The sequence below is a fragment of the Vanessa tameamea genome, chromosome Z (assembly GCF_037043105.1).
Source record: "Vanessa tameamea isolate UH-Manoa-2023 chromosome Z, ilVanTame1 primary haplotype, whole genome shotgun sequence".
Taxonomy (NCBI): Eukaryota; Metazoa; Arthropoda; class Insecta; order Lepidoptera; family Nymphalidae; genus Vanessa; species Vanessa tameamea.
The window spans coordinates 11,918,191-11,944,962 of record NC_087341.1 but is presented as its reverse complement, the minus strand read 5'-3'; the positions used below and the strand labels follow the sequence as shown (position 1 = coordinate 11,944,962).

The window sequence follows — 26,772 nt, the reverse complement described above, 5'->3', positions numbered from 1 at the left end:
CCATATTGAAATTAGTGTGACGCCATCAAGCTCTTAATAAATAATTATTTTATAATCAGTGTAAGATAAAGACTATTCTAACGATAATTCATTTTTCAAATTATGAAAGGTAGTTGATAAAATTAGCAGGAACAGAACTTTTGGCTTCGCCGTATTCAACTAAAAATATGTAAATTACTAACTCTTATAAAAACCCTATATTAAACACTTATGAACAAGATATAAAATCACGTTTAAACTTGGTATATCTTATACTAATATTAGACGCCAAATTAACGCTGTATGTAACGCTTTCATGACCAAAACACTGAACGGGTCTTTATGAAATTTGGTATTGAGCAAGCATGAACTACTAAACTACTTCTAAAACGCGAGCAAACCCGCGGATGACAACTAGCAACCGATTAAGTATTTTCCATTCGTCATATGCAATATAAACAAGCGGTTATTGCACCAAGACAAACAATTTTCTACGAATCAGTTGTATTTGTTAACCATATTTCCGTTAGGTGTCAAAACGGGCGATGTATTTAACCGCGGCAAGTTATATTATTAAATAAAGACGGGACTAAGATTTGAGAAAGAGTGTTTTGCCAACAAAAATTGCCTTTAGCCTAAGTAACAAAGTTTACCAAAATTTTATATTTATTGCGTTTGTGCACTAAAAATGAACTGTACAGCAAATCTTAAAAATGAACATATTAGCGTTTAATAGCTAATCTACACTAAAAAATGAGAATTTTTATTTCGTATTCCCTTACTGCAAAAGCTTCTAAACCAACATGTACAAAATTTGATGCAGTTAGTTACGGAAAAGGTTTTAGTATATATATATGTAGCAGCTACGTTTCGTAGTTTCATCCTTTAAATTTAGAGAGCGTGAATTTTATATCCTTGTCATATGTATTAAGCGTTCTAACGTAATGTATTTCACATTTCATGTCTCCAAAATGACGAACAGATCTAATGTATTTATTTATTAATTTAAAGCTTAAATTATATAACCAGTAGTTATGTAGCTGGATTTCATGTGTACAATTTATTTTCCATAAGAAGTAAATAAAAAAAATGTAAGGTGCAAATTAATTCTAACGAGACAACAGGTGCATAGGTACTAGAATAACATAGCCTTATTAAGGCTCGGACGTAGTCGAGCACAAATAGTATGCAGTAAACGACACGATTCTGTGTCGCTTACCGCATTAAATAGATACAGACACTCTTACACTGCTTGTTATTTGAATATTTCATGTATTTTGTATATCGACGTTGTTATTGCAACTGGTGAATGTTGGAATAATAATGAAAAATTCATGTTGAAAAACATGTTGCGCACGTCCTTAGAGCTGATATTGGGGCAACGCGTTTACATTTTACACAGATTTATTATTTTCGGTTAAACAATCAATTCATTATAAACGATTTAAATATTTAAAAAAAAAAACAAGTAATTTACGATCGATAAGACTATGTAAACCTTTTATGTAGATTCCTCTTTTCCTTACGTTCTCGTTTGTCTATAAAAATCACGTCGTCTAAAATAAGATTATGCAAGACAAGCTTTATCAATCTTAAAAGCTTGGAGGTTCTATTTTGAATATTTATTAGCTGGCAACCCTATACGCGCTTGACCACGTTCCAGTCTCGCCTAAGTTATAATTGCAAAACGTAATGGCGTCAGCGACACTGACCTCCGACGTCTCAAGTACGAGGGGTCGTTACCTTTGCAGCTCTGCACTCGGTATGCAAGTACTAGTGCAGAGATTTGTTCGCATGTAATACTAGGTGGCGCCATGGTGTCAGTACCGACGATAACGTACGATACTGTTCTAAGTCGAAACAAATAGTTTTTTTATTTTATAATTAAAGAGAACTTTAAATTTTAGGAATTTTCAAATTTTCAGCCATCGCGACTGTTGTATCGGGATGAATATTCACTGTTAATTTTTTTTTAAATACAGTCTTTTGTTCATATATAGTTTTATAAAATTACACAATTACGGTCGGTATTACATCTAAAATTTTATCAAAACTCACACACTGTAACCTATGCAACTTTTAGGATCTTTTAAATCAATATCATAGTATTAAGTCATTTGTGAGTTCAATTGTAGTAAGTCCAATAATTTATACTTCCCATAAATACATCAATTGTATTAATAGAACCCAGGTAACTCAGTGGCTAGAAACTTAATCGAAGATGGCAGGTTCAGGGTCGGGGAAGCAAATGAGGTGTGGGGTACTTAATATATGTTTCAAAATTATCTCTAAATCTCTCGCGTTCGGCGGTGAAAGAAAACATACCGAGAAAATCTGCATAGCTCGAATTTTAATGAAATGCTGCCTGTTGTTGCTAATGTATATCCACCAGCTCACATCGGATCAACGTTTTGGAATACGCTCCAAACCTAACCAAACTAAACTAAACTAAACCAGTGGTAAGGGGACTTTGCCCAGCAGTGGGCTATTGGTTTACGTTGCTTTTTTACTTAAAATGTATGTATGAATGGAGTACGAAATCAACGCAGGCAGAATTACTAAAAACGACGAATTCTTGTTCTATATTTACATAAATCCATTAAGATGAGGAAAAACAAAGGATTGACAACCATCACTTATTGTGTCAGTTTAATAGAATTCGATGACCCTTTAATTTGCTCGGTTTGTCAAATTCACCTTGATCAAATATCAATGACCATTTAACAAGGTCACCGGCCTGGTTCTTTATATAAACAATATATTCTTTTAAATATGTCGAAATTTAGAAATAAAAAAACACAAAGCAACTCTCAACACATTAGAATATTATATTGTGTTAATTAATCCCTCGTTCGTCTTTGCTAACCGCGTTTGATCTCATGCCGTATTCTCTATTATTTAACGAAATATTTTTTTACAAAATTTAATATGCATTTTTAATTCCGTTACATCTATTTTATTTTTTAAATTAATATGTAGGCGGATAAGTGGGTTGCTTGATAGTAAGAAGTCACCACCGCCCATAGACATTGGTGCTGTAAGAAATATTAACCATTCCTTACATCATACCAATGCACCACCAACCTTGGGAGTTACGAATTACAACGTCCCGGAACACAACAGTGCTAAGTACTGCTCTTTAGCGGTAGAATATAAATGATTAGTGGGTGGTACCTACCCGACGGACATGCACAAATCCATCTCTAAAAAAAGAAACGTACATACCTATATACATATTTACACGTTAATAACAAATGAGTGTTATTAAATAAGTAATACATAATTTATGTATATATTTTTATTGTTTCGTATATCACAAAAAGTAAATTTTCCCGTATTGCATAGTATTCTTACTCCAGCTTTATCGAAAATTGTTCATATTTTTCCAAATACAAGGTGTGTGCATTATTATACTTATATAAGATTCATTTTATTATTGCCAGTTCAATAAATAAATCGTCCAAATATTATAATTATCCGTTTGCATCGTACTTAGTTTGTATTATAACGAATGGTTTTTGCATGTTTACTTCACCAGACAGTTAATAAAAAACAAATAATAAAATCTTTATGCAAGTGAATGTCTTGACCGATAAAAATAATGTTTTCGTATTACATTAGAACGTAAATTGTATTTTGCTTGCATATGTCCGGTACATACCTAACTAATGTTTAATAAATATATTTAATGCGACGTAACATAAATAACTTAAGATTTAAATTTAAAAGTATACACGTCATAATAATTGTTATTCTATTTCGAAATACAGTCATACCAACGTATGACTGTTAAAGAATCCAAAACGTTCAAACCCGTTTAGGTTGAAACAGTTGTAAGTACTGATAAATGGGAGATTGTGTTGATTGGTTATTTCTAGAAAATCACATCAAAGATCCCGCCCGCCCACTCGCCGCGTGAATTATGTTATCAAGTATCGTGGATTGTGTGACCGGAAATTAATTAAATACCAAATGGATTTATTTCATACGCAACAGCCTCACATAACTTTAACGTGAATATGAGGAATTTAAAAAGCAAATTCCTGCCTACTATTTTTTCGTCGAGTAAATTTCAGTTACTAGTTTACAGTTTATTTAAATCGAAATAAATTTTACGGATTGAAAATGCCTTACTATCTTTGAGTATCATATATATATGTCTGTATGTATCACATATATATATACTATAGTATAGAGTCACTATAGATGCTTCCGGTGCCGGCCCAGAATAAAATAGAACAGTCCAGGTCAGAGAAATGGAATCGAAATATTGCCCATCGCGCTTTTTTTTTACATAAAATGTTCGTAATTAATTTACTAAGTGTGAGCTTTATGCCCGTCTGGATAGGTACCACCCACTCATCATATATTCTACCGCCAAACAGCAATACGAAGTATTGTTGTGTTTCGATTTGAAGGGCACAAAGGACATTACATCTTAGTCGCCGAGGTTTGTGGAGCATCGGTAGTATAGATACTATGAATATTTCTTACAGTTCTATTTTGGACAGTGGTGACCACAGATCAACCGGTGGCACATTTACCAGTACCTACCTATATGTAACAAAAACAAACCTATGTTCGCGGATATCAATCATAGTAATTCATATCAATATAACTCCTAGACGCGAGATTATATTAAACGCTGATTAAGGATGTCATTTTAAAAATTAAAAAGTAGGAGACAAAGAATGGATAAAATAACTTAAATTATAATTTATAATAATATTATATATGTGAAAGCAACTCTGTCTGTCTGTTGCTCTTTCACGATCAAACCACTAAACCGAATTTGATGATTTTTTTATAAAGCAAGCTTGAATTCCTAAACCGTGAGTAATGCCACGGATGTCAACACGTTTTATGTATTGATAAAAAATCTTCTGTACTTTTAATAAGTAATTGTAACGTATATTTCCATCAACTATTTAATAGGAGAACAAAAATTATAATCCAATACTCAGACAGTCGCTAGCGATAAGAACGGCACGAGTTAGCTCAGATTCAGTATTGACCTTCAGAGGAAAGCGAAACCAGTGGAGGTCAACGAGGCAGTCGGACGCGTTCGCTTTCGTACCAACGCAACGCACACTGTATGATAATCACTAAACTTCACTATTCAACCAACTAAAGTTACTTTACGAAATGTAACTACTTAATATTACCTACATGAGCATTTTAGGTACATTTTATTATGATTAATTAATTTTAAGTAATTAATTAGTATGTATCGTATATTTTATATAAAAGTGGATATATATATTTCTGATTTATATTAATAGTTTTCGACTCTGTTTAATGTTTATGACCCGCTATGAAAGTTTTGCAAATGCAAAGTTTTTATACTATACAGTTTGTTGTAACTCGCCGCGAGATGGCGCTGTAGCACACCAACTTCTATCCCGATCAACGCAAGACACTGCTCAGATTTGCTGTTACAAGTATAATTCTTGTTACTAATTTGTTTTGTTACATAATTTCTACTGCGACTAGTTCGTTTCTTAGCTTATTTTTTTCATAATGACCGATTTTTTTAAATAATTACTTTAAAATAATATAATTATATTATTAAATATTTAGCATATTGACTTTTAAGATAAGTCATAATTTTATTTTATGTTTGCATTTTCAAATGAAACAAGGTAGTGACTAAGAGCCCGTAATAGGCATACTCTTATCTACAATAGGATTGGAGTTTCTTCCACCAGGCTGCTTTAAAGCGAGTTATAATCTAACAAAGAAATCAAGTAAGTGGTGTAAATTTAAATTATTTCAGACTCGTTACATATAATCTTAAAAAGTTATAAAATAGATACTTATGTAATTTTAAATTTATATCGTCTTATAAATCTTAGTCAACACTCACTTTGATTAATATAAATTACGTGATTATTTTTCCTTGGTAACACATCTGTAAATTACCCACAACTTAGGAGGACTTCACTCTTTTCGAAATGTTTTGGAACTAGTTCCACCATCCTAATTCAGCGTGGGTGTTTGACTGATTTAATCTGAAACCTGTAGATTTCCTCAGTATATGTAATGTACTTCCATCACCGTTGAGGACGAAATTAATTATTAACATTAATTGGTTATGATAACACATCGGTATTTGAACTAATAATATACGCTTTTATAATACTGAGTAATATGTAATATGAGTTTTAATAGAAAACGATGAATACTTACGGTCATTGTACATTGTATATGTTACTGTAAAAGCTCGAACTAAGGTAAACCTTAAGATTTTCCAGTAAAACTTAAGATTTATTATTACCGACATGAATTGATAAATGTAAGCATTTATTATAAAGCGAAGACTTTTTCGGAATTTTACCATTCCAACCTAACCTAACATGTAAATCCTAAGATTTACCAAGTGAATGATGGTTAAAGTTCCTATCCCAAAGTTTTATGGACATTTACCATTCATAATCGGTAAATCTTAGGTTTTACTGGAAAGTCTTAAGATTTACCGTAGTTCGAGCTTTTACAGTAACATATATATTAGATCTTATACTAGCTGTCAATACTTCTTACGGGTGAAATTAAGGTATCTTGTTACATTTTAACTATTATTATATAATTAAAAAAAAAATGTAACATGCTTTGTAAAATTTTACGGATAAGGATACACGATCAGGCAAAATATAACTTTAAATCTTGAATTGTTACAAAGAGTCATATATCTTTTATTAGTCGCGTTCGTTTGGAAATTATACGTTTTGCATGATTGCTAAAAGAACGAACAAAAAAAACTGACGCCTTTATTGAATTAGTGTGCGTTTTCTCGATTTAATAGATGTTCACGTTATCTGGGTCAGTAAACGTCTATAGACGTCATATTTATTACTTAGCGATGAGTCTTGTGATTCTCCTGGTGTTTGAGTGTATGAGAAAAATTAGGAGAAAATTACAGAATATGCAAATATTGACTATAAATGCATTAATATTTATTATTTTAACGGCAATACTCAATAATTATTAAAACTACATAAGATCTGCCTGTTTTCTTATCCACAACTAACACAATATTTATATATGTTTGACAGAAAATATAAAATGTTGTGTATTTAAAATATATAAATAATGCTGTAGGTTGTGTTATAATAAAATGTAAAATTACAGGTTTCTGATAAAAAATATGTCTCAAGTAAATATTACATATTATTTATAAATAATTATATTTTATTATTATGATAATATGTCCTGAGTGTAAATAATCATTGTTTTAATAATAATGTACTCTTTTAATAATAGCGTGATATATTATAAAAGTTATATAATATTGTGTAAGTTAAAAGTACTAATATATTTATTAAAATTGCCTCTTAAACTGAAGCTTGATTTATATATACGAGTGTATCTACAGGATAAATGTGCCTGAAATACTTTGAAAGCATTTACACTTATTTTTTATATTATCTGTAATTTAGTCTGTTATTAACTCGTTTTGTACTCGAAATTCACATTTATCTTACAAGCTGCATTCTCGCATTTAAGTTTACTCACTTTGGTTCTAAATTTTGATTCTGTTTATTATGATAATGATGAAGGTTTTTGTACTTTACTTTATTTTTTAGTATAAGTCAACATTAATACTTACGTCTGTACATTATATATAAAATACCTCCAGGTTCATCGCAAATCTTCTAAATCACCAACTCGCCTCAATGGATTACTTGTTTAAAATTTCAGGTTAGTATGTAAAAATTAAACCTATTTTTTTATTTTTACGTTTATTACGATTGAAAATATTATTCACTAGCAACCCACCCCTACTTCACACGGGTGCAATTTATACGGTACGGGTTGCACTCGCAAGTAACATACACAACAGGTTACCAACAGTTTAAAAAAAATAGATATGGTTCATTAGTTCTGCAGGTTACTCTTTACAAACAACCAAATTTGACTTCTTCAAAAGGAATTAACAGCCTCCTTCGATATAAATATGTTTATATGTATGAATATGTAATGTTTATTAATTAAGAATTGAAGTAGTTATCTGTGACCGAGAGTTAAGTCATCGAATTATAAGTAGATCACACAAAAAATATTCTAAGAAACTGATTAAGAATCTGTTTAATTAACTTTGTTATTTTAAATCTTAATGTTTAGAGTTTGGATTAGCTATCTAATAAATTTCGAGAGAACGTTTTTGAATTGGTTCAAAATGCAATCAGCTTCAGATAATAATCGTTACAAATAATAATAAAAAATCTTTTTAACATAGTGTTTGTATAATGTTAAATTATGCTTATTGTAGTAATTGATGTATTTAAAATACATAAAATGTTTAATGTAATATAAATCTAAACTGTTCAAAAAATTGTGATATGCCGTTGATGTCTTTTGTTGGCCTGATGTTATTGATCGAACAAGTTGATGTATCAAACTTAGTTGATATACTTGAACGAAATAAGTATTTGCCTTTTACTTTAAAAGGAATAAGTATTAAATGAGTTAATGCCAGTAATTACAATATCAGGTAAACAATTAAGATCCTTTAAGAGTTCGCCAATTCGATATTTGAATTTTATGTAAAAAAAACTAATTATTGACTATGTCATTTAATGAATATGTATGTATTTAAATTGCAATTTGCTTTGTTAATAATCAATTTCTAATCAATATTCTCCTAAAATAATCTAATCAAAATTCACCATAAAATTATTTTATTTCAGTTTCAGAATTTACTAAATAACCAAATACCTTACCATGTACATATGTATATAAACACTTGTAATACATACACTGGTTTGCGAAGCAACTGATAAAATCAATCAACCTCGCTTGCAATTATGACCAATTGAAGAGTAAAATTGTGATTATTTAAAAGTTTTAATTATATGATTACCTTTGTATGATTTTGACAATCTTTTTTTTTTTTTGTTATTATCAGCGGTCTCGTTTTGACTTACTTATATATTTTTGGAATGTAGGTGTCAACCAAATGATTCGTTTATCCTGGAGGCGATGTCCGTCGTGTCGGCTAATTTAACACAAAAGGTAGGGCATAGCAAGAAATTCGCAATCAGCAGCTGAGGATTGAAGTTGAAATAAAACAACATTTTTTTTACATTAAATTTATATTTACTGACAGACCTGTCACAGGTGACGTGCTACAGCAATAGAGCAATGAAAATATTAGTACAATATTTGTAAACGGAATTCATAATTTGGCCCAATCGTACATACCAATAAATTTATTTACGACAATTGAGCTGAAATTTTGCCAAGTAATATATAATAAAAATTAGTTATAAATATTTTCATCTATAATCATATTAAACATTATTTATTTGGCAAAACCTGAGAATAAATAAAACATCGCATAGCTGTTATTTAGATTAGGTATACGACATTTCCATACGTTAAAATGTCACGTCGCCGATGAAGCGAATCGCAAACGAATCTTACACATTCTCGCATATGGAAATATCAATGCATAGCATAAAACATCAACCGTTCGCTGTGGCGGTGTGACAGATCTGCCACCTATCACTAGAATAAACTATCGAGACTTAACTCTACTATGATTCTAGACAAAGACCAAGTAATCTCAAGTACAATTCGTCGTAGCTTGCTTTGCTACATAATCTAAACTTATATTCAATAAATATTCAGAGGAATCACGTTAAATGCATCAAATTTCACCGGTGACGTCACTTGGCCTTCATCTAGCAACAGTTAAATTTCGCACTACGCTTATAGTAAACAAATAAAAGTAAAACCAATGAAAACGCACGCTGTCAACGTTTCTGCTACAAATGCGTTCAACTTACAAGGGAATAATATTTAAATGAAAACAACATCTTATAGTATTTATCCTCTCAATTTTACTCAATCGAATGTAACAGAAATCATCTGGTAACTGATAATTAAATTAAAACATTATACACAAACATAATCACTGAATCTTACAATTTATCGTCCTTATGTACTATTTTTATAAACTTGAAATCACTACGAACTTATGTCAAAATAAACGTATCGATGGATACAATAATAGAATATGATAAATAACAAATTTACCGTTTAGTATTTACATTAGTTACATCTAACCGACACTACTAGTGCGTGTTTTAAACAGTACAAGAAAGACAAATATGTCTGCTAAAATATATCTGAATCGAGCGTCGGGCCGCCAAGCAACGGGGCCGCCTGCGGTAAATAAAGAAGTTTTTGCTACTTATACATGAAGGCAAGATGAGGTATTCGTTTAGTCGGCGAGGCCCGTCGACCGCGGCCCGCGCCCTCACAACACTCTAAACACTATTACTCGTTATTTGAGGTAGTTAAGTTCCTTATCATGTCATTGTTACAATTATTGCTATGATGAAAATATTTCTGTTATACAAAAATCTTCTCAACAGTCTAGTAAAATTTCAACATATTTTATCTATTATGATATAACGGTTAAATGTTATTCATTTACTTTTATATAATTATATATAATTTATTATTTGTTTTTCGGTACGCAGGCATTCCTAGCCAATAACCTCATGTTTTAATATGTTCCTGTTACTTATGTTTTATTATGAAAATTTGTGTATAAAATCGTAAATAGTTCGTTATCTCCCGCCATCAAATTGTAAAACTGTTTATGAAGTAATTGGCTATTGAGTGCGTACGTTTTGCGACAAGAAGTTTAATATTGTACATAGAAAAAATCCACATTATTAGTAAACTATACTTATTACATTTGTAAATATTATAATAAAGGATGAATCACGTATTCTATTAAAGATATATTCAGTTATATTTTGTTCTGAATTTAACGAGACAATTTAATTTATTTCATTTATTTATTTGTATATATAGTCACTGATGAGGTAGATGAGCATTGTTAGTGTAATTTTATTTGTATAAAAATATTTCTGCAATATAATCAACAGTCAAATACAAACATTATCAAAATTAAGTCGATACAATGTTCATATTGCACTTTATTTTCAATAATTATTCGGTACTAATGAGTATACTACAGAATATATAGCTTCGAGATGAGCTTTCCAAAATATTCAACTTGTTATTCGGAATGACTTACAGTTCATGTACCAAGTGCAACTGAGAACTACTCGTTTTATTTATTACCATTTCGTCACACATGTCACTGCGCGGAGCAACAATTACTTGACCGAACAGATTAGTAAATAACAAGAAAAATGTTTTGAATAGCCGGTGCATTAGGACCGTCTTTTCGTACTTTATCGAGTTAATCCGTCGACCTTTTTTATATATTATGTACAAAGTATTCAATGATGTATCCCTTATTCTTCATTCAGTACCTAAGTCAATTAATAATAATAAACATGATATTTTATTTATTATTATACAAAAACATTTACATTAGTATTAAAATTATTGCTAGAGAATTTAATTATTAGGCTAGAAATCATTAAAGTTAAATTGTTTCGCAACAGACAGTTGGCGGAGTTAATTTGGCAACGTTCAGGAAGACTACTTACCTAACACTAACGAAACAGGAATGTTTAAACTAAATTCGTTCAAATAATATATTGGTAACTTAAATTGGACATAAATTATGATTAATTTTTAAGAAAAATTCCGAATTTCGTCAACTACCTAACAGTTAAAACAAATGTCAACAGACAAAATAATAAAAATAGGAAGCACCGGGAAAACATTAATATAAGTAATAACCAATAGGATAATTTATACCTAAAACAAAAACGACAATTATAACACCTAGTCAAGCTGTGTTGTGGGAACTACCGCGCGTCGAAACAACCGCAGTCGAAGACGACTAACGAAATGCAAACGGAATGGCACATTGTAAGACCTTTTTTACAACAACATCACTTTTTAAAAACAATTATATAGTTGCTATGAACTTCCTTCGAGATCCTATGTCATTAACATTTATCTACATGTTAATTAATTAAGTACATGTCATCATTTGATCAAGATACGTCAAAATATTTTTTTGTCAATTAAAAAACTAATTCATTTTTTTGTAATTAGACTAAAACATATGCAACAAGATATTGTTTGAAATTAAACAAATTAATAAAAATAATTTCCACGGTACTTAGGTAAATAAATGTCTGGCATTGAGTCCCAAATTAAATTATTTACAATAAAACATATTCTAATTAATTCTCCACGACGATGCGCATTCATCAAAAACATTAACAATTATTATTAAAACGTAGTATTTTTTAACTAAAACCGTCTATGGTCCATAATTTACAATTAAAAGATATGTACTGATTAAATGTCGAAAATGACAACCATTCAAATCACCTAATGTAAGAATCACCTGATATTTTTTTATCTAACTAACACTACTATATAATAGTAATTCATATGTTAAATGATATGGATCGGTCTATAAATTATTGCGGAATATCATTCCGACGTCGTGTAATTACATGTTTAGCGCCCAGACACCCAGACATGTAAAGTCACCTTGCACCGAATACAAGGTTAGATTGAATGAACAACAAAAAAAAACAGCTGGCGAACAAAATGCATGCGTCGGAGTCGATCCGCGGCTATGTTGAAAGGACAAACAGATCTATAACATAGTATTATGTTTAAATGTTATTAACTATATAAATATAATTTAATTGTCATTACAAGACTTTTTTCTTTTGAAAATGATATGTGTGAAAAAATTGTAGCTAACGTATTGACCAAAATGACCTAATATATATATTTTGGAAGTCGTTTATGTAGACGGTGACGTCGAAGAGATCGACGATGATGATGACCGCAAGTTCTTTTTCATATGTGTATCAAAATGTTTAACCATATGATCTTTTCTTATAAATCCTTTACCGCAATGATCGCAGGCAAAGGGTTTGCAACCAGAATGCAAACACATATGTCGACGTAGATCTGTCTTGTGGTTAAAAGATTTTGGACATTCATTACATTTAAAGGGCTTATTGTCTGCGTGTTTTAAGTAGTGGCCTTCATACGAAACGTCATCCGAAAATCGTTTGCCACACCGGTCACATTTAAAAGGCTTAGCTCCTGAATGGAACGTTTTATTATGCTGTGTAAGATAACATGCTTTATTGAATAATTTGTCACATTCAAAACATTTATGAACTGTCGCAGGTGCGGCCTTTTTTAATTGATTCCTTTCAGTGAGCGGTGTACTTGGCACCGTCGACGTAATTGAAGGCGAGCCATGGCTTTCATTCTCGGCCTTAGCACTTTCTGGGCTTGCTGGAGACTTCATTTGAGCTCCATAATTTTCTTTATTAGCATAATCCATAATATCTTCTATTTTTAAAATCTGAAGCTCGCTAGAGTCTGTCCTTAAGACGTCATCCTCTCGTTTGATAGTTTTACCTCCTACCGCATAGCCATATGGATATACTTTTATATTATCTGTATTATAACTAAGAACATTTTCCTTATTAGTTTTTGGTGAAAAACTATAATCATAATCTAAAGTTTGACCGCCCATATCAATACCATTGTACTGTATCGGCGAATGGACTGGATCGACAATAATGTAACCGGCGGTAGATTCGTCGGTAACAACTTGACCCCCCACGTTAGGTGATGTAATATAGTTAGAAACATAAACGCTAAAGCTCTGCGTTTGGAGCTGCGAAAAACTCGGCAAGCGTCCGCTAGCAGGCTGATTCGACGTTTCTTGTTCCATAACCTCGACTTCTTCTGGTGCGGATTCACCAAAAGTAGCCGGATTGGCTATAGGCAGATTGTTGATAGCCATATCCATAACGTGGGGGGCCATCCCGTTTGGGTAACTCGGTGCTATAGTCTGCTGAAAATTCTGACCCAAATATAATGGGGTGTGCGTGGGGTCCGGAACCGAAGGCCCCAAAGGATCCGTAGACCTCGGGCTGTATGGATTGACACCCAAATGGCTGAACGGTGGTAGCGTGTGTGCCGTAAGTGTTGGCGTACTCTGAGTTAGAACTGGCGTTGAAATATTGCTGGTTGACACTGATAGCAGGCCCCTCATATGGTGATTTTGTGAAACAGAGGGACCTGCTTCCCCGTTTGGGGGATTCACGCCAGTAGACATTGTAGGCCCTTTTGAGGCTTGAGGATTATCATTTGGATTCCCTATACCCGGCGGTTGACTGCCTATGTTTATGGGATGTGAACCGACTTGATGCTGTAAAGGGTGATTAGCTAAAGGATTATTACTGAAATTATTATCTAAATTACCCTGTTGAAGATGTGTATATGGTGACTTGGACTGCATGGCGAGTACACGATGCGAGCGCTCGAAGTTCTGCGATGTGTAAGGCGATTGTAAAGCGCCTTCATCTACACTTCGACTGTCATCAGATGGGATAGGACTTTGAGTGTTCGAATCAACACTCTGTTGTTGAGCGCGATTTTGTAATGAGTCACGACTTGGATGATGGTGGCTTGAAATTGGCATTGTTGCAGGATCTGGTTGCCCCGATGATCTTACCGCATTTTTATGAAGTGTAGTATTATAGTGCCTTTTTAAATGACCCGAACTAGTAAACCATTTGTTACAGGCTGTACAATTATATGTTTTCGGCCTCCTTGCTTCATTTGATTTCCAATTTGCACCTTTTCCCCCAATAGATGGAAGAGATGATGAAGTAGGATTAGCAGGTTGTGTACTTGTTATTTGAGGCGCTGAAGGTGAATCATATGGTCGATAAGGCGGTTTCATGTCAGAATTAGTTGAAGCGACATTTCCTGAATAATCAGATAATGGTGGCATCTGCACACCTGGATAAATTTTTTGTTCCACATGCATAAAAGGTTTTTGTTCATGATGTACTAAAAATTTTTCTTGTGCGTAACCAAACTTTTGATCAGGGTGAAACATTTTTCCTTCTGCAGTATAAACCTTTTGTTGTTCCGCAAACATTTTCTGGTCTTTAAACAAAGATACGTCTCCATTGAGTTGCGGGTTATTATACAGTTTTTGAGTTTCCCATGGCATCATTGGTACAGTTCTTGTATTAACCTCACGAACTTGTGAATGTGTCTCTTCATAGGGCGTATTCTGTTGATCTCCTTCATTTCCTTGATATACAACTTTCTGTGAGTCTAAGTCAAGTATATCTGATGACTCTTCATGTTCTTCCTTAACTTTTACAGTATCATTTTGATAACCAGAATTATTATATGATTTTCCAGAAAATTGTTGAAAAGGCATAGGTGCTGAAACAGGAGCAGCACTCGTACCTGCGTGCGCCGAATTGCAATGTTCATTAAGCTGGACAGCAGAATCACAAACAAAGCCGCACTTGTCACATTGGTTGGGTGACGGTGATGGTGTTGGTTGATTTAGTGGTTGACCATATAGTGGACTCGACGATGACACTTGTGACACGCGGTCTTGCATATTATAAGGATGGAAGCGATTTGGCTTATGATAATCTTGGTTATATTGAGATTGCTCCCAGTTAATTTGTTCTGTGTGTTGATTTTGTGAAAAATTAGCATGAGAAAAGTTATTACCGAATTGTGCTCCCGGGGAAAAGTTCGTTTGATCCGGGTTTTGATATGGCGATGGAGCACTGTGATAGCTTTGTGGTGTTGCCGGATGCGGAAATTGAACTGTTGTTTCTGGTGTTGCCCGGTGTTGAAACTCCGGGCTTGGTTTAGTGATCATGCTGTCGCTGGAGTCGGCTGGAGCCGACACTGTCGTTTCGTTCTTTATTTTTGTACCGTTATTATTCTCCGAATCATTTTGTGTGTTCTGCGTGCCCCACTTTACGTACAAATTCTCTTTATGATATTGTAAATGCACTTCTAGAGAGTCCACGGTATCCAAATATAGGTCGCAGACCTTACAATGATAATCTCTCGACGGTAAAGTCGACGAAACGGCGTTGTTGTTAGCCATCTAAACCATTAATCTAAGGGAGAGCTCCGTCTCCTCCAACGAAAAAAAAATAAAAATACGACACTCCCCTTCTCGACGAACATGTAGTCGAGGCTGCATGAATCAGGCGCTACAGGTTAAAGTCATGGTCGCGATCGCGTTATCTCCCTGGCGAGTTAACTTATACTAGGGCAGTGTTCTCAAAGAAAGTTTTACGCGGCATTGCAGCGCGCGGGCGGGCGGCGCGGCCACGTGCGCGGTGTAAACACTCCAACGATGCGAAATATTGCCAAAACAAACTTCGAGTTAACGTCCGAAACCACAATATGCTTGAATTATACGTCGCACAGATTGTCTATTTATAATAATAAATATTTTACGTTTTAAGTCCGTAATAACTTATCACAAAACCATCAAGTCTTAGAAACAAAGTTTATTCAACTATAATCACAGCAAGAATTATTTAATTTGTAGTTTGGCACTTGTTTATAACGCGGAAAAGTGATGTGTTGTTATAGTTTATAATGAGACGGCACGGACGCGACGCGGGTCAGCCGCCGGGTACGGACGCTGTGAACGTATACTAGCAACTGACAGCCTTCCCGAAGTCGCCTTCGGGGGCATGACTTCAATAACAATTCGCAACGTCGTCCCCCACCGAGGCGTAAGTGCGAGCGAGAGCGTCGTGCGGTGATGAAGTTATCGCTTCTTCGTCCTTTTGTGTATCCTGAGTAGAAGCGAGACGGTGTATAAAGAGGGGAGGTGGGTGCGCGCGGGAAGGGCCCGGTCCTACGCTTTCTCAAAATTGAAATGCCCGGTCGAAATGTCCGGTGATGCTGCGTCCTGCGTCCGAGTAGGATAGCGATAGCACCCACCCTTACAATGCGGGACGCTTTAGCTCTGCGACTAAATTTTCTAAATTTCAAATCTTATTTTATAATATAATTGTAAGAAAGTATCAATTTCAAATTGATAAGTTAAATAAAATAATAAAATGTATTCTATTGTAATCAGAACAACTTTTAATTCTTCTAAAATAAAACATAAAATGCAATAAAGGCTTGTCATACATTTAAGTCGAACACGATATGCGACTTGCGAGTAATTTTAAAATGTTATTTCCTTAAGATATAAGTCAATGACCGAAATAGAATAAAAGTTATTAACACAACAACAAATAAAAGACAAACGAGTTTCAAGGTTTTAAATTAGTTTTACTAATATATTTTACAATAATTTATTGTAAAATATACGTTAGTCCTTTTACCAGATAGATCCGGTCTCAATAGTAACCTATTTTATACTGTAATTGAAATAATAGTATTTACTGTTTGAATTTCAAAATACGCAGGGCTACGGATATTTTGCATCGACGAGTAAGCGGACGGGGAAGACGAAAGGAAGCGTCTATTTCTTCATTATTCAAATATATTTTTTCCATAAAATAGAATTATAACGTCACCAAATATTTTCGCATTCGAAATTCATTTTAGTAAAATTCTAAAACGTTTTAAACAGAGAAACCATTGGTCAGGACCATGCAAACTATGAGGGGTGTCGACATCGATTTTCTCGGACTATGCCGATCGTTTCACATCCTCCCCTACCATTCTACACTCGGACTCTTCCTACCCTCTAAACACATTATAGATGACGGACCTCCGCTTCATTTAAATAGTTCAATTTATAAAGCGCTTTTTAAAAGGAAACATCGTCATCATTATTATATTAGACGGCAGGAAAGTAATTTATTTTAACACAGAAAATATACTTTATAATATATATTTTGTGTGTTAAATCATATAATCATCTATATATTCATATTATAATAAATGTTTTACGTTTTATAAAGGTTCGGATATCATAAAAATATCATAAATTGAAAATATACCTTATGTCTTACGAAATAAAAGTTACTATTTACAAATAAATCAGTCAACCTAACCGGGCCAAACGAATCTTTCATAGCCTTTTATTATGAGTCCAGGCAGTATACGAACTGACAAAACAAAGTTGTATCCCGAGAAGTTCTCCGACGAACCCTCACTTTAGACTTGCATATGCCTTTCTTAACTCTTTTAATTAAAACTTGTTTGTTATGCAAATTTTTAAATTAAATATAACAATATTTTAGTAACAAAATTATGAATTTTAATACGTTTGACACTTGAGTTTATTTTCGTACTATAAATATTAGTATAAATAACAATAAATTGAAAATATCAAATAGTATTAAAGAATATATTTAAAATCTGTATTAAATTTAAATCTTTGTAAGCTTCAAATCCAAAAATACATTCCATTAATGAGTAGAGGCGCTTATGAACAGTTGATGAAAAAGATTATAAAAATACATTTTATTTTATGTACCTCTAATCTTTTAATCTATAATAAATTTCATCTGAAACAATCAGCTTATTCGGTTCTACGCTAATTATTGAAGATAAGACTCGATTTTATGATTCTTTTAAAATAATATGAACATATTTTTTTAAATAGTAACACAATGGAAAACAAAGCATTAGCAAAGCTTATCTGTCCGAGGAAGAAAGCAATAAAATTTACACCGATAATACTAACATACAATGTTTCTTATCTGACTCATTGTCAACTCCATCAGTTTATGGCGTTAAACTATAGATAGTTCGCTCATTATAGTTTCAGCGCAATGAACAAATAGATATACAATACTGTTTAGCAGAAGTTGTAAAGTATCGATAGAAATTACCACGATAATCCTTTTCGTATAAATGAGTCGTATCTTCTGAGCCGAGATGGCCTAGTGGTTAGAACGCGTACACCTTAACCCATGATTGCGGCTTCAAACCCAGACAAGCACCACTGAATTGTCATGTGCTTAATTTGTGTTTATAATTCATCTCGTGCTCGGCGTTGAAAGAAAAAATCGTGAGGAAACCTACATGTGTCTACTTTCAACGAAATGAGGTCACATGTGAATTCACTAGCCCGCATTGGAACAGCGTGGTGGGCTATGCTCCTAACCTTCTCGTTAAAAGGGAGAGGAGGCCTTAGTCCAGCGGTAGGAAATTTACAGGCTGTACATCAAACTTTTAACAAACGTTTTTAGTTTGTTTAAAACGTTTTTAGTTTGTAATCGCTTATGGATCGATTTATAAATTAAATAAGTATTTATTTATTTTCCGTATATCGATTATATCCGATATATCATTAAAATAATAAAATCAAACTCGGAAGACTGTATCATGTCAAGATGTCCTTCCATAAAACGACGCATTACATCAATGTTATTACTGTTTAAGAAATACTAAAAAACATAACATTGAGATAGTATGGTTCAATTATATATTACGGATTAAATTACTATTTTTGATAAGTGAAACTGTTTTTGCGAGATATAAAGTTATTTTTATTTATATACAGAAATAAAATTTTAATGATCATTCAGTTTTAGAGAGGAAACTATATGTTTTTTTTTTTGTTTTTATAACATGCTAAGATACATTGATACGCATACGTAATATGCAGATCTAGATACAAAGAGAGAGAGACAGAAACGTCTTCGAATTGAACTCTCGGGACCACAAAGCGTTTTTAAAAAACGACTTCTATCTATACCATAGCAATAATAATTGTCCAAATATTCCTAAGATTAAAAATCTATAAAACGATAAATGATGTTATTTAATATAAGCTTGTTACTGTCCCACTGCTTGACTACGGCCGACTCTCCTTCGTCACGATATTTTCCTGTTCCGCCGACCATAAGATAATTAATGTTCCACAATTAAGCACATGAAATTTCAGTAATAGACTTAGGGCCTAACCCGCAAGCATCGATTGCAATTCAAGTATTCTTACTACTGGGTTATAGAAGATCCCAGATCATTTCTAAAGTACCCACAACTTCACAATAGGTACACATACTTTTTTCATTTCAAATAATAATAATAATTTTGTCAATCGTGATTCAGTTATAAAACAGTCTCCTTGCTCAAATTCGAGCAATGTTCTTTTTGTTTGAAAACAAGCGTTAAATTTCTCGAATAATGTAACTCGAAAATTATCTAAAACGCCGTCTTAGATATTATTATTAAGACTAATAATCAATTTTGAAAGCAGACATCTCATTATAAATTAACATAGACACATTGCTCATTGCTTATGAACTTTCCGGAACGATAAACCTCATATATTGAAAGTAAAAGGAGTTGAAAAAGATGTGGTCGTAATTAATAGCAACATGTTTGTATGTGTGTAAGATATGTTGCATGCACTAACATATGACGCGGTATTGCAACAAATAGCCGACAGTTTTGAACACTAATTAGATTCAGTCTCCGATTTGACTTTAGTGTTGAGGTCACATTGATGGAACAAATTCTAAGAACGCTCCCGTTCAGTATAACACGAATTGACCAGACGTGCTATTATTTAGTGATTACTAATCGCTATTTATATTAAGACCTTAAAAGCGTTGACCGCTAAAAATATTTATTGAACTCCACCGAGATCTTTGATTTTTTTCTTTTTTATTCAATGTAGCAAGGCAGTCTAGCAAATGGGCCACCTGGTGGTAAGTGCTATATTGACTATCCCTTAATATTAATAGACAGTGTGCTTACAACATTGGGAACTGAGATGTTGTGATCCTTGTACATGTAGTTATATTGGTGAGTCAGCTCAAATCGGAACACAACGATACTAAGTACTGCTGTTTGACGCTAGAATATGTGATGAATAGATGGTATCTAACCAGGCGGTCTTGCACAAAACCCTACCTACCAAAATGCTTTACGTCTTAAAATCGTTGATTGCTATAATATTTTATGAACACCATCGAGAAGTTAAAATCAGGTACTAGACAGATTAAATTAAGTAAACATATTTGCCATTTTTCTTAATTAATTTCTTAAAAACGTCGTAGAACTTAATGCTGTCTTTTGTCTATAAATCTTGTTCATTGGTTGGTGTCTAATAAAAAATATTAAAAAAATATTTTGAAATCTTATTCAAAACTTCAAGTTATCGTTACCGTATAGTTTTAACTATATGGAACCAAAACATAAAAATATTGGTGCCGTGCCAATTTTATGTCGAATGCTTTTTATATTGGTATAGAAGTTTATAGAAGTTGATGACGAAGCGACATCTAGTGACGGATTACAACAACACAACATATATTTGCCAATTTTCATGAAAAACGGTCGCGTAGGGTGGAATTCAATAATTTCAAACAGCTTGAAATTATTTAATTATTACTAACATGTATAGAATGAATGAAGATATTTTTCGAATTCAAATAGGGTTATAAAAATCAACTCCGTATCATGATAAACGAAACGCCCTTAGAAATATAAAATTGCGACGTTGTCAAATTTACTAGAGTGCACCAAAAAAATGCAGCTAGCAACATCGCACTGCCTCCTACACCACTCACACAAGTGCACTGGCAGGTGTGATATTATAAAGAAACTCACACAGACAAAATTCTTGCACCCCTAGAGATCTTTTCCTAGAAATGCTTTCCCACACAGACACATATGTGTCAGTGTGCAATTATCTATTTAAAAAATACTAGCTCGGCCACCCGGCCACCGAAAACATCGTCTACGATCGACATTTGCGTGCAATTTATTAAGTTTAAAATTATAACGTTTTACTTAATTATGAATAAAATGTATTTTGATACTTCCAAATTTAAAAACAGATTTTATTTATTTGTATAATATAACAAAGGAAATTTGTATTTAAATAATAGCAAAATGATTAATCATATTATACCTATATTGATATCATCAATCATAGCGTTGCATTAACAAAAATATTGATTTAGCCTTGAGCGGTTTCTGTTAAAATCAAATTTATTTATAAAATTAAATTTGTAATCAAAAATAATTGCTCATATATGGACACAAAAAGCGAATGTTAAAAATGTTATTATTAATTTAAATAATCAGCGTCTTATTTTTAATTGTAGGTTAATTTAAATATTGACAATAATATTTTCATGAGAAAACATATATAGAATGAAAACAAACGATAATAAAGTTTAAAATAAAAACGATTCATGAATCGTCCTCGAAAAATTCGACTCAATATTAGTTGAAAGATTCACACAAGTATCAAGGGATGGGGTGCAAAGGAATGCAGCGTAGGTAAAAAAACGATTTACAGTTAGCCGCGGGGGTGGCTGTTTACAACCGGTTTCTGAACCTCGAAGCACTGACATTTTAACCAATATTGTTATTTCCAACATTTTAAAAGGTGTATATAACCATTTGATTATTATTAGATTATGTTTTTTTTATTTAGATTCAAAGATGGTTTTAGAAAGGTTAACAAATTTTGACAGTATATTTTGTAAGATTATCAGTAAAAAAAAAATCAAAAATTTAAAAGATGTATAACGCTATTTTAATCTGCATATAACTTTAACAGCAAATATATAAAGTAAAACGGAACACAGAAATACTATAATTTATAGTTAACTTCACTGGAAAGGTAAATTATGTCAAACAAATCTATTTGTGGCATTACTAATCACAGTAAATTTCACAACTTAATTACTAAAGTTTTTCTAAGTTGATCGACTTAATTTACTTTTGAAAAAGGAAATTGCATAACTCATTTTTCAGCGTCGTTATAAGACGTTAGAAGAATTCTCAGTATAATATTGTGAAATACTTTCGAAGCCTTATTAATTTTTAGAAATCGGTTTTAGAATAAAATAATAAAAATGTTCATCTTGAAATACATTTCCAGCGATGTAATACTAGATAGCAAATACAAACTATGAAAATTACGTTTTAAACTGCTACTTACATCTATCTAAAGCACTCGTTTCTGAATTTTATGAACTACTCAGAAATAATAATCTTGTAGGTTGATCACAAAAAAAAACAAATATGTCTCATCTATTAAGCGTTCCCGCAATCACTAAGAAAGTCCGCCAGAAAATAGCTTGAAGACTTATTTGGTGACAAGTTTTTTGAAAATTATTCGAAAATATAAACAGTAATAATTTCGCTTATTAGTATTTAGTAGTACTGCGCTTTTATCGTTTTAGTACCGAAGGCCAAAACAGATTCCGCTCTTCGATCTAAAAAAACCATGGCAGACGAAATTTTTAGGCCGCATATCTAACGTGTGAACAACAATGCTGCCTTCGTTCTCAGTAGGTTATATATGTATGACGCTGTGCAAGCGGAGTGTTGATAGATGTTTCTTAGGAATAAGATGAAGTTATACGAGCATGTCGCGACTCTACTAGCGTAGGTAAGTAAAAATACCTTACAGCGGCAATTATACATAAAAAAATGATTACACGAGCGTCAAGTTAGCATCCACCGTTAGGATGTCAGAAATAAACTTCAGTTTCTTTAGCACCCAGCATAGTTACGTACAGTTCCTAATAAGTTATAAAAATAGTTTCGTCGATTAACAAACGAAAATCGCGTCTTGATAAATCAGATACTTACTTCGCAAATATATCTTATCTCATCGGATTTCGAGTCGATTCGAGTCATCCAATTTGACTATAAAATATAAATATAAAATAAAATAATCAAAATATATTGACTTCTATATTCTTAATAAGTTTTAAAGCATTTTCCAAAAAGCTTTGGTGACTAGCATTTTTTATTGTTTTTTTTAATTTAGTACTTTGTGTGATAATATCGGAAATTGAAAGATGCTTGCCTATCATTACGTGTTTTGCCTCAGCTAATGGTTCCAAATTATAACTAGCATCTCTCCCTGCAAAGATTCGAACAGCTCTGGTCTCTAGCACCTTTTGGTTTTTATTAAATCAATTTATTAATGTGAAAAATATCTTGTGTAAAAATTATATCTTATATTTTTTGTAGATAATTGCGTGACCTACATGACTGTATTTTTTGTCAAACAAATTTTTAACATAAATTTCATTCTGATACTTTTGACCTTGGATATATATTTTTTTAGCAGATGTTTCATCGGTGTGTATTATTGATATTATATTTGAAATAAAAATTGTAACAATTTTCAGCTTTATGTGAATTATTGCAAGCTTATCATTATTAAATTGTCTCTTTTTACTCGACTAATAATAGATAGATAAAAACTTTGTACTTAAGATTTGTATATATGTCATTTATATGTAAAAAAATATTAGTGTATTTAAGTATTACATATGGATATTTTAAATGTAATATTATTGTTTCATAAATTAATATACCTAAACGATAACATCAGTTAAATATTAATTTAACTTTTTATAATTAACTTTAATATAACTACTTAAGCATTCGGGTTATTTTAAAAGCTACTATAAACAGATATTTAGTCGTATAGAAATATAAATAATACAAAAAGTATCGCGCTAAGCTACCCCCCCCCCCCTCCTGCTGTATCCGGTCCGACTGTTACCTACTCATTACTAACATATTTTACCTCCCGTTTTATCGTTTTTTCTTCTTATTTCAAACACCTTTTAATATCTTCGATGCTTTTGATCCCAATTATAATCTTAAACGTTAAGTTAGAAATATCGACGATACTAAAATAACAACAATATATTTATAATGATATGTATTAGTAAATTATTACGTGATTTTTTTTCTCTACCCAATTACGTACTTACATATATAATAATAATTAGGTACTCAATTTATAACTGTTCTTTTTTTAAATTAAATGTACTATTTAAAGCGATCCATTCGAAGACCTTAATTGGATTAGTGTTTCCTGTGCGAATTTCCGGGATATAATATTACAAAATATTTATATTGTCAATAGAGATAGGTCCAGTAGTTAGAACGCGTGCATCTTAACCGAAGATTGCGAGTTCAAGCCCAGGCATGCACCATTAAATTTTAATGGCATTTTTTTTATTCTCGTGCTCGGCGGTTAAGGAGAAATTCTTGAGGGAACCTGCATGTGTCTAATTTCAATGAAAAAATGTCATTTGTATCCACCAATCCTCATTGGCGCAGCGTTTTTGAATAAGCTCTCAAGCAGTGGCGTATTTACAGGTTACCTTGTTTATTTTATTTTTTTACTATCACTAAAATTAGGTGTATTCCCTCTCACTCATACAGAATGCCAGTAAAGGTTATAATCGGTTATGACAAAAAGAATACTCATTAATTATCCTTTTAAAGATACACCTAGAAAATAATAGTTTGTAGAATTGAAACGTAGATGTACAAAAACATGGTTAAAATATATTTCCATCGCATCAAAACATTGATTTATTTTAAAATTAAAAATAGAACTGCACGTCACATGATTTCTATGAATTATTGAAAAAAAATCTTTCTCAACATTCAAATCGTTTCGCTTGCAATTTGTTTACGTGTCGTTATTTATTAACCTATTAACATACATTGTATGTGATACTTTTTGTGTCTTGCTTTTAAAGTAAATCAGTAATTTCAAGAAGCACAATGATTGGTCATTTCGATTTCCATTTGAAATATTTAGATATGATTTATGATATTTGACTTTAAATTCCTTCAGTTATAGGTTTCATCCATAGTACGTTTAAGATAAATAAGAAAACGAAGTATTTTTAAAATTATATGTTAGTATTGAGTAAGTGTTACTTATAACAAAATATATACAATAAAATTATATAATGGAACTGAAGAGTTTTTTTTTTGTTTTGAAAACGCTAATCTCTGGAACTACCGGTCTCGCTGGATTTGAAAAAAATATTTTTGTGATAGACACCCTAATTCTTGAGGAATTATAAGCTATTTAAAAACTCGCTTCAGCAAAAGAGTGAAGCACGAACGTTTAGCGCGGTCAAATCGAGCGGATCAGATTTGTGCCTTTTTATTTAAAGTTACGCATGTTTAATTTTTGTTTATATTTTAAAATATTTTTGCCTTGCATATTATTTATACAACAAATTACTGCTTACAAGGAAATAAAAATTCACTAGAAGAACAATTTACAAGATTATATTAATGAGAGAGAATAAGGTTTGGAAACATTTTACTTTTAAATACGATATGTGTTAAATTTGAACCGATCTCCCTGCGGGCGGACGGTCATCAATTTGGCGAAGGGGGAGCAAGCCGGGCGAGCTCAGCCTCGACTAACCCCTTATTTTACATTTCACACTCCGGGAAAATCGTTAGAGAAATCTGCGTAACGTGCATGTCCGAGACATACGCACACAGACTCACGCACTGTAGGCGCGCGTCCGAGCCTCCTCTGCCCATCCTCGCCTATATCGACCAAACTTCAAGAAATCCTCTTACCTATACGCACATGTGTACATGTAAATCGAAATTAGATACGGACGCGTCCACGTGAAATTTAAATTTTGTGATGCCAGAAACGTTAACTTTATATTTGTATTATAAATTTTGAATATGGCCATTTCTTATTTGCATTGGTGACTTGGTCACTCTGACGACGTCTTGTACGTACTACATAAATTCGCCGATATTTTGTTTTCAAGAATCTTTCAAATAATATAAATATTGTTTTGTTGATATATTTTTACTGTTTACATATTAAAGGAACATTTCACTCACGGGTAGCAATGATAACATTTATCTATGTGATTGCATTACAGCAAAACGTGAACTAAGGCGATCAGTTGAAATATATTGCCTTGGGACGGCGTTCCGAATGGTCACATACAATATTACCGTACAATGTCACTATGCAAATGTATGTAGGAAGGCTTTGTGCGTACACACTTACGAACGCGGGGCGACGGGAGTCTTCTCCACATAATCCGAGCTTCCCCCGTAGGCCTCGCGCCTGCCGGCTCTTGCCAAAGATGGTCTACGCATGTGAGTGTACACACGCGGCATTTTCTCTTGAAGCTCGCCACTGGCTTTTAAAGAGGGTGGCAGGCGGTTGAGGAAGGTGGGAGCGGGCGAGCCGTTACGAACGGGTGACCACGGTGGGTGGCGTGCGGACGGCCAAGCGGACCTACGTGCGTCTCCTTGCTCCGGCGAAGCACCGTGCTACCTTCGACA

General features: G+C 32.7%; 1 protein-coding gene across 1 annotated transcript; it reads right to left on the bottom strand.

The window, feature by feature from the left end:
- Window positions 1-9,798: 9,798 nt before the first annotated feature.
- Zld (zelda) lies at window positions 9,799-16,383 on the bottom strand. Its single transcript, XM_026641407.2, has one exon. It carries the CDS (start codon window positions 15,830-15,832, stop codon window positions 12,680-12,682), a length of 3,153 nt encoding a protein of 1,050 aa, XP_026497192.2. The 5' UTR covers window positions 15,833-16,383; the 3' UTR covers window positions 9,799-12,679.
- Window positions 16,384-26,772: the final 10,389 nt, after the last annotated feature.